Here is a 17,500-nt window from a genome sequence, read left to right as displayed (position 1 = left end):
TAAGGACAGAGGAGGTGAGGGTGTAAGGACAGAGGAGGTGAGGGTCTAAGGACAGAGGATGTGAGGGTGTAAGGACAGAGGATGTGAGGGTGTAAGGACAGAGGAGGTGAGGGTGTAAGGACAGAGGAGGTGAGGGTCTAAGGACAGAGGAGGTGAGGGTGTAAGGACAGAGGAGGTGAGGGTCTAAGGACAGAGGAGGTGAGGGTCTAAGGACAGAGGAGGTGAGGGTGTAAGGACAGAGGATGTGAGGGTCTAAGGACAGAGGAGGTGAGGGTGTAAGGACAGAGGAGGTGAGGGTCTAAGGACAGAGGAGGTGAGGGTGTAAGGACAGAGGAGGTGAGGGTCTAAGGACAGAGGAGGTGAGGGTCTAAGGACAGAGGATGTGAGGGTGTAAGGACAGAGGATGTGAGGGTGTAAGGACAGAGGATGTGAGGGTCTAAGGACAGAGGATGTGAGGGTCTAAGGACAGAGGAGGTGAGGGTCTAAGGACAGAGGAGGTGAGGGTCTAAGGACAGAGGATGTGAGGGTGTAAGGACAGAGGATGTGAGGGTCTAAGGACAGAGGATGTGAGGGTCTAAGGACAGAGGAGGTGAGGGTCTAAGGACAGAGGAGGTGAGGGTGTAAGGACAGAGGATGTGAGGGTCTAAGGACAGAGGATGTGAGGGTGTAAGGACAGAGGAGGTGAGGGTCTAAGGACAGAGGATGTGAGGGTCTAAGGACAGAGGAGGTGAGGGTCTAAGGACAGAGGAGGTGAGGGTGTAAGGACAGAGGATGTGAGGGTCTAAGGACAGAGGATGTGAGGGTGTAAGGACAGAGGAGGTGAGGGTGTAAGGACAGAGGATGTGAGGGTGTAAGGACAGAGGAGGTGAGGGTCTAAGGACAGAGGATGTGAGGGTGTAAGGACAGAGGAGGTGAGGGTCTAAGGACAGAGGAGGTGAGGGTCTAAGGACAGAGGATGTGAGGGTCTAAGGACAGAGGATGTGAGGGTCTAAGGACAGAGGAGGTGAGGGTGTAAGGACAGAGGAGGTGAGGGTGTAAGGACAGAGGAGGTGAGGGTCTAAGGACAGAGGAGGTGAGGGTCTAAGGACAGAGGAGGTGAGGGTCTAAGGACAGAGGATGTGAGGGTCTAAGGACAGAGGATGTGAGGGTCTAAGGACAGAGGAGGTGAGGGTGTAAGGACAGAGGAGGTGAGGGTGTAAGGACAGAGGAGGTGAGGGTGTAAGGACAGAGGATGTGAGGGTCTAAGGACAGAGGATGTGAGGGTCTAAGGACAGAGGATGTGAGGGTGTAAGGACAGAGGAGGTGAGGGTGTAAGGACAGAGGAGGTGAGGGTCTAAGGACAGAGGAGGTGAGGGTCTAAGGACAGAGGAGGTGAGGGTCTAAGGACAGAGGAGGTGAGGGTCTAAGGACAGAGGAGGTGAGGGTCTAAGGACAGAGGATGTGAGGGTCTAAGGACAGAGGATGTGAGGGTCTAAGGACAGAGGAGGTGAGGGTGTAAGGACAGAGGAGGTGAGGGTGTAAGGACAGAGGAGGTGAGGGTGTAAGGACAGAGGATGTGAGGGTCTAAGGACAGAGGATGTGAGGGTGTAAGGACAGAGGATGTGAGGGTCTAAGGACAGAGGAGGTGAGGGTGTAAGGACAGAGGAGGTGAGGGTCTAAGGACAGAGGAGGTGAGGGTCTAAGGACAGAGGAGGTGAGGGTCTAAGGACAGAGGATGTGAGGAGGTGATATATATTTATATATATTATATAAATATAAATATATATTTAGTATCTGTATAAACTCAGTATCGTTACCGTCAGTGATGAAGGTGATGAAGATGATGAAGGTGAAGGTGGTGATGGTATTTGTAGTCCTGATCTTGCTGTTCATAAACTCAGGTAAACACTCACCTGTAGCTCCTGTGTCGAGCTGCTCCGTTGCTATGGAAACAGGACGCTGAACCTTAAACCACAACAGGAAGTCTGCTGAACAGTGACGCCTCCTCACTCAGCCTGCAGGACCTGCGGCGGCCTGCGGGGGCAGCAGAGAGCGGGGCTGCGTTCAGGGACCGTGTGGAAAAACCGGTTGTAAAAGAGGAAACAGAAGCTTTAAATAACTTCTTAAGTTTTGTTCCCCAGAATGCAACTGCTGTTTGTTTACGTCTGATTTATGTTCGCTGTAACCACGGCAACAGAGTTCAGCTTCTACTGCTCAATGACTCCATCAGAATGAGTTCACACATTATATATATATATATTTATATAATTATATATATATTTATATATATATTTATATAATTATATATTTATATAAATATATATATATATATAAATATATATATATTATATATATATTTATATAATTATATATTTATATAATTTATATAATTATATAAATATATATATAATTATATAAATATATATATATATTTATATAATTATATATTTATATATTATATAATTATATATTTATATAATATATATATATTTATATAAATATATATATTTATATAATTATATATATTTATATATATTTATATAATTATATATTTATATATATATATTTATATAATTATATATATATATATATATATATATATTTATATATATATATATATATATATTTATATATTTATATAATTATATAATTATATATATATTTATATATATATTTATATATATACTTTATTATATATATATATATATATACTTTATTATATTATATATATAAATGATCTTTCACTGAAGTCCAAAAAGTAACTGAAAGTTTTCATCGGTCAAATATAAAATAAATTCTGGTTCATTGTTGCAAAAATATACATTTGATTTTAACATCTAATAATTTGTAGGAGTTTAGATGTGTTTTGTGTACAATGTTGATGTTTGGTCCTTTGATCTCATTGGTCATCATCGATGTTATGAATAATCAGTTATGACCAGCCCGAGTGTCCGAGTGCACGTGAACGCAGCACCGTCCTACGTCATCCCCTCTTCAGTTCATCAAAGATCGTCTATGTGAGTGCGAGCGGCCCAGGAGCCGTTACCATGGCAACCCCACCGACCGCGTCACACCAGGCTGCTGTCCAGAGGCGATCGATCCCCGATCAGCGCTCCGCCGCGTCATCGATGACGCTCCGGAGCGTCATCGATGACGCTGCGGAGCGTCAGTCCTGATCTGTGCTCACCTCGTTGTGTTATTGATCCGTGTCGTCGGTGCTGAGGTTCTGTTCAGAGTGAGACGTCTGTCCGGCGTCACGTCTGTCCGCCTCTCTGCGCGGCTCGTCGGCTCAGACTCTCTCTGGTCCTCTGTCCTCCCGGTCTCTCTCCTCTCCCCGGTCCTCTGTCCCGGTCTGTCCGGTCCTCCCCGGTCCTCTCTCCCCGGTTCTCCGGTTCTCCGGTTCTGTAGGGATGTTCCGGTTCTGGTTCTGGTTCCGTGCGTGCGTGTTGCTGTGGCTCGTGCCCGGTTGCGCGTGCCCGGCGGCCCGGCTGTACACGGAGCAGGACGCGCTGGAGATCCTGCACGGAGGAGCAGCAGGAGGAGCAGGAGGAGCAGGAGGAGCAGCTGCATCAGGAGGCCTGCTCCGCAGAGACGCGGCCTCCGCCTGGCTGCTGCAGTTCTTCTCCTCCTGGTGCGGACACTGCATCCAGTACTCCACCACGTGGAGGGCCCTGGCCCAGGACGTCAAAGGTACACACGTTATTACCATGTTATTACCATGTTATTACACGTTATTACACGTTATTACCATGTTATTACACGTTATTACACGTTATTACCACGTTATTACACGTTATTACCACGTTATTACCATGTTATTACCATGTTATTACCACGTTATTACCACGTTATTACCACGTTATTACACGTTATTACACGTTATTACCATGTTATTACACGTTATTACACGTTATTACCACGTTATTACACGTTATTACCACGTTATTACCACGTTATTACACGTTATTACACGTTATTACACGTTATTACCACGTTATTACACGTTATTACCATGTTATTACACGTTATTACACGTTATTACACGTTATTACACGTTATTACACGTATCATTATTACATGTTATTACCATGTTATTACACGTTATTACACGTTATTACACGTTATTACACGTTATTACCACGTTATTACACGTTATTACCATGTTATTATTTTATATTACCACGTTATTACACGTTATTAATGCATTACTGTTATTACACGCTTACCACGTTATTACCACGTTATTACTATACACACGTTATTATCACGTTATTACTATACACACATTACTATAAACATGTTATTATACACACGTTATTACTATACACATGTTATTACCACGTTATTACCACGTTATTACACGTTATTACCACGTTATTACCACGTTATTACACGTTATTACACGTTATTACCATGTTATTACACGTTATTACATGTTATTACCACGTTATTACCACGTTATTACTATACACACGTTATTATCACGTTATTACTATACACACATTACTATAAACATGTTATTATACACACGTTATTACTATACACATGTTATTATCACGTTATTACACGTTATTACCACGTTATTACCACGTTATACCACGTTATTACCACGTTATTACCACGTTATTACTATACACACGTTATTACACGTTACGTTATTACACGTTATTATACACACGTTATTACACGTTATTACTATACATTACTATTACACACATTACTATACACACGTTATTACACGTTATTACTATACACACGTTATTATCACGTTATTACTATAAACTCTTATTATCACGTTATTACTATAAACATGTTATTATACACACGTTATTACTATAAACTCTTATTATCACGTTATTACTATAAACTCTTATTATCACGTTATTACTATAAACTCTTATTATCACGTTATTACTATAAACTCTTATTATCACGTTATTACTATCAATTATAACTAATATATTAATCGATTCTTGGGAGACACCGTCAGCAGCTGCTGTTAGCGCTGATTAAGCTAACAGGTGGTTGTGTCATCAAAGAAACAGGTCCAACCAGATCCAAACAGGTCCAACCAGGTCCAACCAGGTCCAAACAGGTCCAACCAGGTCCAAACAGGGTCCAAACAGGTCCAACCCGAACCACGAGACACTGGAATAGTTTAGACGGAATATACATTAAAGAATGGGAGCTGTTAGCTCAGTTAGCTCAGTTAGCTCAGTTAGCTCTTATAAATCACTTTTATTTTGAAGTATCTTCAAAAAAAACTGAAAACACTAAACACACACACACACACACACACACACACACACACACACACTCACAGAGGACAACCTGTGTGAGTCAGTCTTTAGTCTCCATCTGTCCTCTTCTCTCTGGGGAATCATTCTACTGGAGACCAGCTGCCTCTAACACACACACACACACACACACACACACACACACACACACACACTCACACACACACACACACACACACACACTCACACACACACACACACACTCACACACACACACACACTCACACACTCACACACACACACACACACACACACACACACACACACACACACACACTCACACACACACTCCCTCTCAGTGGACCTGCTGTCACACACCCACACACACAGTGAAGGTTTGTGAGGATTAAGACAAACTACCCCCCTCTCACACACTCTCTCTCTCACCCTGTCACACTCCCCCTCCCTCTCTCTTTATGTGGACCTGCTGTCTCAGAGACAAAGACCCAGAGAGACAAAACACAGTGAAGGTTTGTGAGGATCTCTCTCAAAAACTAAAAGACCCCCCTGTCTCTCTCCCCCCCCCTGTCTCTCTCTCCCCTGTCCCTCCCTGTCTCTCTCTCTCCCCCTCCCTGTCTCTCTCTCTCTCTCTCTCTCTGTCTGTCTCCCTCCCTGTCTCTCTCTCTCTCTCCTCCCTGTCTCTCTCCTCTCCCTCTCCCTCCCTGTCTCCTCTCCTGTCTCTGTCCCTGTCTCCCCCTCCCTGTCTCCTCCCTGTCTCTGTCTCCCTGTCTCCCTCCCTGTCTCTCTCTCTCCCCTCCCCTGTCTCCCTCCCTCTCTCTCTCTCTCTCTCTCTCCCTGTCTCCCTCTCTCCCTGTCTCCTCCCTGTCTCCTCCCTGTCTCTCTCTCTCTCTCCCTCCCCCTCTCTCTCTCTCCTCCCTCCCCTGTCTCCCTCCCTGTCTCCCTCCCTGTCTCTCTCTCTCTCCCTCCCTGTCTCTCTCTCTCTCTCTCCTCCCTGTCTCTCTCTCCCTGTCTCCCTCCCTGTCTCTCTCTCTCTCTCCCTCCCTGTCTCCCTCCCTGTCTCTCTCTCTCTCCCTCCCTGTCTCTCTCTCTCTCCCTCCCTCTCTCCCTGTCTCCCCCTCAGACTGGCAGCCGGTGTTCCGTCTTGGATTGCGCTCAGGAAGAAAACGGGGTCTTGGATTGCGCTCAGGAAGAAAACTTTGACGTCTGTAAAGAGTACAGCATCAAGTTCTACCCGACATTCAAGGTAGTACTACTGCTGAGTACTAGAACACTGAGAACTAGAACCGAGTACTATATAACACTGGGTACTGAGTACTAGAACCTAGTACTATATAACACTGTGTACTAGTACTATATAACACTGTGTACTAGAGAACACTAGAACCGAGTACTAGTACTATATAACACTGTGTACTGAGTACTATGACTGTCTACTAGTTCTATAGAATAAAGTGTACTAGTGTGTACACTGTGTACTAGTACTAGTACTATATAACACTGTGTACTAGTACTATATAACACTGTGTACTAGTACTATATAACACTGGGTACTAGTACTATATAACACTGTGTACTAGCACCATATAACACTGGGTACTAGTATAATAACACTGTGTACTAGTACTATATAACACTGGGTACTAGTACTATATAACACTGGGTACTAGTACTAACACTGTACTAGTACTAGTACTATATAACACTGTGTACTAGTACTATATAACACTGGGTACTAGTACTATATAACACTATATAACACTGTGTACTATATAACACTGGGTACTATATAACACTGTGTACTAGTACTATATAACACTGGGTACTAGTACTATATAACACTGTGTACTAGTACTATATAACACTGTACTAGTACTATATAACACTGTGTACTATATAACACTGGGTACTAGTACTATATAACACTGTGTACTAGTACTATATAACACTGTGTACTAGTACTATATAACACTGTGTACTAGTACTATATAACACTGGGTACTATATAACACTGTACTATATAACACTGTGTACTAGTACTATATAACACTGGGTACTAGTACTATATAACACTGGGTACTATATAACACTGTACTATATATAACACTGGGTACTAACACTGGGTACTAGTACTACGTATATAACACTGCAGTACTCCTGTCTGTCCTCAGTACTTTCATGCTCACAGTCCACAGACAGACAGAGGGACGCCTACAGAGGTGAGACACATTCTCCCTGTCTGTCCACTCAACGGTGTCTTACTCACTTATTCATGACTCCTTTCAGCTGTTTCACATGGACTTCTTCAGCACACTGTACCCGTCTCTCTCTGTCTGTCTGTCTGTCTGTCTGTCTGTGTACCTGTCTGTCTGTCTGTCTGTCTGTGTACCCGTCTGTCTGTCTGTCTGTCTGTGTACCTGTCTGTCTGTCTGTCTGTGTACCCGTCTGTCTGTGTACCTGTCTGTGTACCCGTCTGTCTGTCTGTGTACCTGTCTGTGTACCCGTCTGTCTGTCTGTGTGTCTGTCTGTCTGTCTCCAGGTGCAGACAGACAGATTCAGTCAGTGAGACAGTTGATGGTGAACATCCTGCAGAACCACACCAAGGTGGACTGGCCAGACCACTGTCCTCCACTGGAACCATACAGGTACCAGAACCCTATAGAACCTGATTGGACCAGACAGAACCAACAGAACCAGACATATCAGTCGTCATGTGTTCCGGCTTCAGGAGACTCTGTTGTTGTTGTTGTTTACTTCCTGGATGATGATGTGGTTCTGACATGATGTGGTTCTGTAGTTCTGTGGAGCTGCTCCCTCTGCTGGGTCAAAGGTCAGACCACTACACCGCCATCATCGTAGAGGAACCAGACTCCTACGTAGGACGAGAGGTAACCCTCATTACGTTACATTACATTACTACATTATTACATTACATTATTACATTACATTATTATATTACATTATTATATTACATTACATTATTACATTACATTACTACATTATTATATTACATTACTTACATTATTATATTACATTACTACATTACATTACATTACTACATTATTATATTACATTACAACATTACATTACATTACATTACTACATTACATTATTATATTACATTATTACATTACTACATTACATTACATTATTATATTACATTATTACATTACTACATTACATTATTATATTACATTATTACATTACTACATTACATTATTATATTACATTATTACATTACTACATTACAGTACATTACTACATGTGGCAGTGGTTATGGTCTGCATTACTACATTACAGCTGCAGGAGAGAGGTGTGGCAGTGGTTCATGGGAACAGTGCCGTGTGAGTTCAGTCAACACAGCTGTAATGTGGTGATAATGATGCTGAAGCTACTTCAGCAGGAGCAGACTGGAGCCTGGCGATGGGAGGAAACAGAGGGAGGGTTATTGGAGGTTGAAATGAGTGAGCTTGTGGGGGGCGATGGAGGGAGGCTGAGGTGGAACTTCCTGCGAGGAGCAGGAGTCGGTCGGACAGGCGCTGATGTCCACCCCTTCTCCCTGTCCCCCGGGGGACGGCGAGGTGATCCTCCGCGAGGATAATGGCCCCCGAAGTCCCCAGGTCGGTGGCACCGCACCCATTCCGACGTCCCAGTCGGGAGGCCCTCCACAAACTGTTCAATAGTGATCCTCCCCAGCAGACTCCCTGGCTGTAGCCACCTGTTAGTCCCTCAGCCTCTGGGCATACACCAAAGGACGGTGGGTGGGTGTCCATGTCGTGCCCCGGAACCGGCGACGGTGGTCCTCGGGGAGAAACCTGTCCTATCAAGGACGGCTTTTTTATGTCCTGAAATTTCCCCGCGAGGACGCTGGCAGGCCGAGCCGCAGTTTGGGCCTCCCCCTGACAGCAGGGGGAGCAGTTTGGGCAGGGGGAGCCTCCCCTGACAGCAGGGGGAGCAGTTTGTCCTCCCCTGAGCAGTTTGTCCTCCCCTGACAGCAGGGGGAGCAGTTTGTCCTCCCCTGACAGCCTCCCCTGACAGCAGGGGGAGCAGTTTGGGCCTCCCCTGACAGCAGGGGGAGCAGTTTGGGCCTCCCCTGACAGCAGGGGGAGCAGTTTGGGCCTCCCCTGACAGCAGGGGGAGCAGTTTGTCCTCCCCTGACAGCAGGGGGAGCAGTTTGTCCTCCCCTGACAGCAGGGGGAGCAGGCGCACGGACCACCGGCTGTGTCTGCTGCTCCGTCCTCCCCGTGTTGAGGTCTTCAGGCGCCAGTGTAGCCGCCTCTCGACTACCGTAGGTTCTCCCCAACACAGGTACGGCTTCAGCAGGTCAGTTCCACAACGGTATATTTATTTCCTTCAAAATAAACACAACATGCGGACCGTCGTCGCTTCGCTGCACTCGGTCCACCGTCCCCGGAACGCCACCACTCTGACGGCTTTACGCTCCCGTCTCAGTCCTCGTTCCTCGTGTGTGACTGTTCCTCCAGAACTCCAGCATCATTATCACCACATTACAGCTGTGTTGACTCTGCTCCTGCTGAAGTAGCTTCAGCATCATTATCACCACATTACAGCTGTGTTGACTGAACTCACCACGGCACTGTTCCCATGAACCACTGCCACACCTCTCTCCCTGCAGCTGAGCGCAGACCACAACCACTGCCATTATTACACGTACATTATTACATTACATTACATTACATTACATTACATTATTACATTACATTACATTATTACATTACATTATTACATTACATTACATTATTACATTACATTATTACATTACATTATTACAGTACATTACATTATATTACATTACATTACATTACATTTTATTACAGACGCTTTTATCCAAAGCGACTTACAGGAAGTGTTATTCAACATAGGTATTCAAGAGAACTACTAGTCACCAGAAGTCATCAGTGCATCTCCTTTCTTAAACAAGCATCTTAAAGCAGAAACCAGAGCAAAAGTATAGTGCAGAGGCAGATTACTACGAAGACAATAAGTACAACAAACATAACAAAGAGAACCTGGACCGGACTAGGTCTTATAAGTCCCTTTTAACTGTCTCTCTCTCAGTAACAACTCATAACAAAGAGAACCTGGTCTCTCTTATTGGATCCCTCCTTGGTCTCTCTCTCAGGTCTTATTGGTCTCAGGTCTGACTCTCTCCCTCCCTCCTGTCTGTCTCTTAACCCTCCCTGTCTGTCTCTCTCTCTCTCCCTCCTGTCTGTCTCTCTCTCCCCTCCTGTCTGTCTCTCTCTCTCTCTCCTGTCTGTCTCTCTCTCTCCCTCCCTCCTGTCTGTCTCTCTCCTCCCTCCTGTCTGTCTGTCTCTCTCCCTCCCTCCTCTGTCTCTCCTCCCTCCTCCTGTCTGTCTCTCTCCCTCTCTCCTGTCTGTCTCTCTCCCTCCCTCCTGTCTGTCTCTCTCTCCCTCCTGTCTGTCTCCTCTCTCTCTCCCTCCTGTCTGTCTCTCTCTCCCTGTCTGTCTCTCTCTCCTCCCTCCTGTCCCTCCCCTCCCTCCTGTCTGTCTCTCTCTCTCCCTCCTCCTGTCTGTCTCCCTCTCCCTCCTGTCTGTCTGTCCTCTCTCTCCCTCCTGTCTGTCTCTCTCTCCCTCCTCCTGTCTGTCTCTCTCTCCTCCTGTCTGTCTGTCTCTCTCCCCTCCTCCCTGTCTCTCTCCCCTCCTCCTGTCTGTCTCCCTCCCTCCTGTCTGTCTCTCTCTCCCTCCCTCCTGTCTGTCTCTCTCTCTCTCCTCCCTGTCTGTCTCCCCTCTCCCTCCTGTCTGTCTCTCTCTCTCTCCCTCTCCCTCCTGTCTCTCTCTCTCTCCCTCCTGTCTGTCTCTCTCTCTCCTGTCTGTCTCTCTCTCTCCTCCTGTCTGTCTCTCTCCTCTCCCTCCTGTCTGTCTCTCTCTCCCCCTCCTGTCTGTCTCTCCTCCCCCTCCCTCCTGTCTGTCTCTCTCCTCCCTCCCTCCTGTCTGTCTCTCCCTCCCTCTCCTCCTCTCTGTCTCTCTCTCCCTCCCTCCTGTCTGTCTGTCTCTCTCTCCTGTCTGTCTCTCCTCCTCCTGTCTCTCTCTCCTCCTCCTCCTCTCCCTCCTGTCCTGTCTCTCTCTCTCCCTCCCTGTCCCTCCTCCCTCCCTCCTCCCTCCTGTCTGTCTCTCTCCCTCCTGTCTGTCTCCTGTCTGTCTGTCTCTCTCTCCCTCTGTCTCTCTCTCTCTCCCTCCTCCTGTCTGTCTCTCTGTCTCTCCCTCCCCTGTCCTGTCTCTCTCTCTCCCTCCCCTCCTGTCTGTCTCTCCCCTCCCTCCTGTCTGTCTCTCTCTCCTCCTGTCTGTCTGTCTCTCTCCCCCTCCTCCTGTCTGTCTCCTCCCTGTCTGTCTCCCCTCCCTCCTGTCTGTCCCTCCTGTCTGTCTCCTCTCCTCCCTCCCTCCTGTCTGTCTCTCCCTCCCCCTCCTCCCTGTCTCTCCCTCCCTCCTGTCTGTCTCTCAGGTGATCCTGGACCTGCTCCAGTTCTCCGGTCTGTGTGGAGGTGAGGAGAGCTCTGAGTTCTGATCTCCTCTGCTGGACGCTCTGAAGATCACCAGCTTCCCTCCGCCTCCCTTCTCTCCTGCTGCACCCGAACGCAACACACACACAGCTGCATGTGTGAGTGAAAACACACACACACACACACACACACACACACACACACACACACACACACACACACACACACACACACACACACATATACACAGACAGACAGACAGTACGTTTTTATTTCTATTCAACCAGGAAGTCTTTTCAGATCATGTTCATCATATCAGAAAAACATTTTTACCAACCGTCCTCTCCTTCTTCTCCTTCTTCTTCATCTTCTCCTCTTTCTCCTCCTCCTCCTCCAGTCAGAAGCGGTTGCGTTTCTTCTTCTCCTCCTTGTTGAGGACGTTACCAGGAGTCCAGCGGCAGTTGAAGTCCAGCAGCAGTACCGGTGGTGGCCTGGTGGCGGCGCTGGCGGACAGAGGCAGCAGTGAGCCCTGGAGAGACTTCGACAGGTGAGGGACTCGGTGGGACCGGCTCGGTTCTGGAGGCCTGAGGGGTCTGGGTCTGCAGTAAACCTGTTTGTGTGCAGGTCTAAGGTGTACTCGGCTGATCTGGAGTCAGCCCTCCACTACCTGCTGAGAGTGGAGCTGGCTACCCATAATACCCTGGAGGGGGCGGAGCTAAAGGTCTTTAAGGACTTTGTCACTTTGGTCTCAAAGGTAACATGAGAACACAGGAAACCATGACAGTCCTACATTACCCACAATGCTCTGTGGGTAATGTAGTCTCTGTCTACCTGTTCAGTTGTATCCAGGTGGAGGTTCTGTGGTGAAGCTGATGGAGACGCTCTCTGATTGGCTGCTCAGTCTGCCTCTACAACGAATCCCCCTACCAGGCAGTCCTGGACCTGGTGGACAACAAGATGAGGGTCAGACACACACACACACACACACACACACACACACACACACACACACACACACACACACACACACACACACACACACACACACACACACACACACACACACAGACACACACACACACACACACACACACACACACACACACTAGACACACACACACACACACACACACTAGACATACACACACACACATACTAGACACACACACACACACACACACACACACACACACACACACACACACACACATACTAGACACACACACACACACACACACACACACACACACTAGACATACACACACACACACACACACACACACATACTAGACACACACACACACACACACACACACACACACATACACACACACACACACACACACACACACACACACACACACACACACACACACACACACACACACACAACACAAGCAGAGCCAGAGCTGACTTCCTGTTTCCTGTCCAGATCTCAGGTGTGTTCCTGGGGGCGGAGCTTCGTTGGGTTGGTTGTCAGGGCAGCAGGGAGGGTCTCCGAGGTTACCCCTGTTCACTGTGGACTCTGTTCCACGTGCTGACCGTCCAACATGATGCCAGGCCCTCTGCCCTGGAGAACACCGGTACACACACACACACGCACACACATACACACTAGACACATATACACACACACACACACACACACACACACACACACACAGACACACTAGACACATAGACACACACACACACACACACACACACACACACACACACACACAGACACACTACACACACACACACACACACACACACACAGACACATACACACACACACACACACACACACACACACACACACACACACACACACACACACACACACACAGACACATACACACACACACACACACACACACACACACATATAAATGTGAAGCCCTTTGAATGTTTGTTTGAAGTGCAGAACAACTTGATCTATAAATGAAAATATGCAGCTCTCTCTGTCTGTCTACCTGTCTGTCTGTCTGACTACCTGTCTGTCTGTCTGATGCAGGTCTGGAGGGCGAGGCGGCTCCGGTGCTGCAGGTGATGCGTCGGTACATCCGGACGTTCTTCGGCTGTGAGGACTGCGGCCGTCACTTTGAGGAGGCGGCTGCTGTCGGTTTGGAGAACGTCCAGAACCGAGAGGAACAGATCCTCTGGCTGTGGAACCAACACAACACTGTGAACTACAGACTGACTGGTACATGAAAGCACCACACACAACACAGACTGTGAACTACAGACTGGTGAACTACAGACTGAACGCACCACACACAACATGGTGAACTACAGACTGGTACATGAACGCACCACACACAACACTGTGAACTACAGACTGGTACACACCACACACAACACTGTGAACTACAGACTGGTACATGAACGCACCACACACAACATGGTGAACTACAGACTGGTACATGAACGCACCACACACAACATGGTGAACTACAGACTGGTACATGAACGCACCACACACAACATTAGACAGGGAGAGTTTTTTCTAACGTTCTGTAAAGGAGCTCCGACAGAATGTTGAAACTCAGATCCAGAAGAAGGATGTGGATTTAGTCCTGGACCTGGACCAGTGGACCAGATCTTTACCCTCAGAGGTCTGTTGGAGGGGTCATATGAGTTCATCCAGTCTACATGTGTTTGGTGGACTTGGAGAAGGACTAGGACCGTGTCCCTCAGGGAGTCCTGTAGGGGTACTGCAGGAATACGGGGTATCGGGGTCATTACTGTGGACCACCAGGTTCTTGTTTGACCAAAGTGAGAGCCGAGTCCAGATACTCCAGAGAGTGTTGGTCTCCTCCAGGGTCGTCTCTCGTCTCCGATCCTGTTGGTGGTTTTCATGGACCGGATCTAAAGGTCCAGTCGGGGAGGAGAGAGTCCGGTTTGAGGACCTCAGAATTGCATCTCATCTCTTTGCAGATGATGTGGTTCTGTTGGCTCCTTCAGAACGTGACCTTCAGCAGCTCTGGAGAGGTGTGAAGAAGAGAGTGAAGACTTTAGGATGAGAGTCAGAACCTCCAGGTCCTGGTCCTGGTTCTCTGATGGTTTGGACTGAGTCTCTGCTCAAAGAGAGGTCAGGTATCAGGTCTGGTTCAAGCGTTTGAAATGAACTTCCTTCGTAGGGAGTCTGGACTCTTTAGAGGAAGATAAGATAAGATAAGATAAGATAAGATAATCCTTTATTAGTCCCGCAGTGGGACATGTGCAGGCTTACAGCAGCAGAGAGTAAAGTGCACACAAGAGACATAGTAGAAGAAGACAAGATAGAAATAAAAATGAAATTAAAAAAAACAAGTATTATAAATAAGCAATAAAAAACAGTAGAAAATCAACAATAACTGAAATATTATATTTACAGACAGAAAAACTATTTTAACTATTTTTTAACTATTATTGCACAGTGTAATGTGTAATGTATTGCACAGGTTTTTATTGTCATGTTATTATTGTCATGTGTCATGTGGTCTGCTGGGAGCAGAGTTGGTTGTGCAGAGAGAGGAGCTCAGAGTAGAGACTCTGATCCTTCAGGTCTAAAGAGACCAGCTTAGGAGGTTCAACATCTGATCAGGATCCTCCTGGATTCCTCCTTTAGAGGTTTTAGTAAGAGGCCCTGATGTAGACCCAGAACACAAAGATAATTGATTAATGATGATTATAATAATAATAGAACAACTTCTGAATGTACTAATAATACTCCTTCCTCCTCCTTCTCCTCCTCCAGGCTCCCTGAGTGATGACCCCCTCTTCCCTAAAGCTCCGTGGCCGAGTCCCTCCCTCTGCTCCTCCTGCCATGAGGAGAAAAATGGCGTCCACGTCTGGAACCAGGACAACGTCCTCCTCTTCCTCAGACGACACTACGGCGCCTCCAACATGTCCCCCAAATACTCCCTGACTCCCCCACGACTCCCCGCCCCTTCCTCCCAATCCTGATCCTAATCCTGATCCTGATCCTGATCCTAATCCTGATCCTGATCCTGTGCAGACCAGCCAGCCACAGGAGGAGCACCGAGGAGGAGGAGCGAGGAAGGAGCCAGAGAAGAAAACTGAGAAGCAGCCGGAGCCTCGACCCGGTAACAAGGCTCTTAGTGGGGAGGAGCGTGAGGAGGTTCTGGGGGGAGGAGGAGGAGCAGGAGGAGGTGTTTGGATTCTGGGTCTGGGTTTTAACAGCGTGGACATGAGTCTGTGTGTGGTGCTCTACGTCTGCTCCTGCCTCTTCCTCATGCTCCTCTTCTTCTTCTTCAAAGTCCGATCCAGGAGGTGGAAACTCCGACACTCCCGCCTCCACATCTGACCAGGACCAGAACCGTCTGACCAGGACTAGTATGGTTTACTGATGAACAGAACCCTCTAACCTAGAACCAGAACCCTTTAACCAGGACTAGTATGGTTTACTGGGGACCGGAACAGTTTAACTGGGACCGGGACCGGACTGGAGCGGTTCTCTGGAGAACGTCTCTCTGCTCACAGCATTAAAGGGGCCGTCCGCCAAAACCACAGAAAGGTGGATCCAGAGGTTCCAAATGATGGATTTTAGAAACCTGGTCTGAATGAGTTGTTTTTATAGAATCAGTTTTGAACTCCTGGATCATGTGACCAGGTGATCATGTGACCATGTGACCAGGTGGTCACATGTTGAACCTCCCACAGAGGGACATGATGTTAGGCCAGTTAGCCCACTGGGACTGAACTGGACCAGACTGGTTCTACTGAGTTCACTTTGTGCCAAATGTTTAACCTGCTGACAGACGACACACCTGTCCTTAGGCCCCGCCTCCTCCGTGTGTGTGTGTGTGTGTGTGTGTGTGTGTGTGTGTGTGTGTGTGTGTGTGTGTGTGTGTGTGTGTGTGTGTGTGTCTAAACTGTGAAACATGACCCCGTCCTGGTGATTGATCTCTGACGGGTTTATTCATTTGTTTTTAAGATTTATGTTCATCATTTTTCTCTGAGCTCTTTAAAAAAAAAGTTCCGGAACTAAAAACATAAATCATCTCGATGGACTCAGTGATGTCACTCAGTGATGTCACTCAGTGATGTCATGAGTCAGCTGATGATGTGATGTCACACTAATGTTTGTTTTATTTAACAGCTGGATGTGAAGGTCATGTGACTGTTTAACGTCATCAAAATACACCTAAACAGAAATTCTGTTTTTTTACAAAAAAAGTCATCAAGTCTCATTTTTAATCATTTTTATGAATCCATTGAAAAATATTCTTTTTACCCAGAAATAAAAAAAACGAAAACGGCAAATAATAAACAATTTTATCTAAAAGACCTGAAATGTAAAAATGGTTAAATTGAAAACTTTGAATTGAAGTTTTTGTAAACAGTTCAAGCTTTTTTTTATATTTTTTAATCGACATTTTCGAAAAAAAACATTTACCACTTAAATATTACATTTTAATTTCAGCTGAGTCTGTTTCTTCAGGTAAACGGACGCTGTGTTGATTCTCCTGTTTTATTTATTATTGATCAGTTTTTATTTTCCTGATGTTGTTTGAAGCAGAGATGAGCTGAAACTTTGATGACTGTTTTCTCTGTGACGCCTGAACGCACCGTCCGACCTCCTTTCTCCTGTCCTGATTGGTTGTTTTAATGTAAATAATCCGTCTGAATAAATCATGTTGCAGCTCACTGACTCACGTTTACTGCAGGTTGTTGGTTCAAAACCCCCAAACCAGACTGAAGCTTCAGGTCTGAGACCAGGTCTATTGTGGTCCTCTAGCTTAGGAAAGGTCATAAGGACTTAGGACGAGAAACGAGGACAAACACAAGGCTTTAAACG

The 17,500-nt window shown here is 46.6% G+C and overlaps 1 protein-coding gene and 1 pseudogene across 1 annotated transcript in view; one reads left to right on the top strand and one right to left on the bottom strand.

Moving 5' to 3' along the window:
• The window catches only part of LOC129117029 (cilia- and flagella-associated protein 77-like), a 16,088-nt gene extending 12,804 nt beyond the window's left edge, over positions 1 to 3,284 (bottom strand). Inside the window, 2 exon segments of the mRNA XM_054627614.1 lie at positions 1,797 to 2,037; positions 3,167 to 3,284. Coding sequence (XP_054483589.1) covers positions 1,797 to 1,872 — 76 coding nt within the window. The 5' untranslated portion in view covers positions 1,873 to 2,037; positions 3,167 to 3,284.
• Positions 3,285 to 3,373: 89 nt separating this feature from the next.
• LOC129117028 (sulfhydryl oxidase 2-like) lies at positions 3,374 to 17,342 on the top strand (annotated as a pseudogene).
• Positions 17,343 to 17,500: the final 158 nt, after the last annotated feature.

This window comes from Anoplopoma fimbria, unplaced genomic scaffold, assembly GCF_027596085.1.
Source record: "Anoplopoma fimbria isolate UVic2021 breed Golden Eagle Sablefish unplaced genomic scaffold, Afim_UVic_2022 Un_contig_9955_pilon_pilon, whole genome shotgun sequence".
Classification (NCBI taxonomy): Eukaryota; Metazoa; Chordata; class Actinopteri; order Perciformes; family Anoplopomatidae; genus Anoplopoma; species Anoplopoma fimbria.
This window is presented reverse-complemented; position numbering and strand designations above follow the sequence as displayed.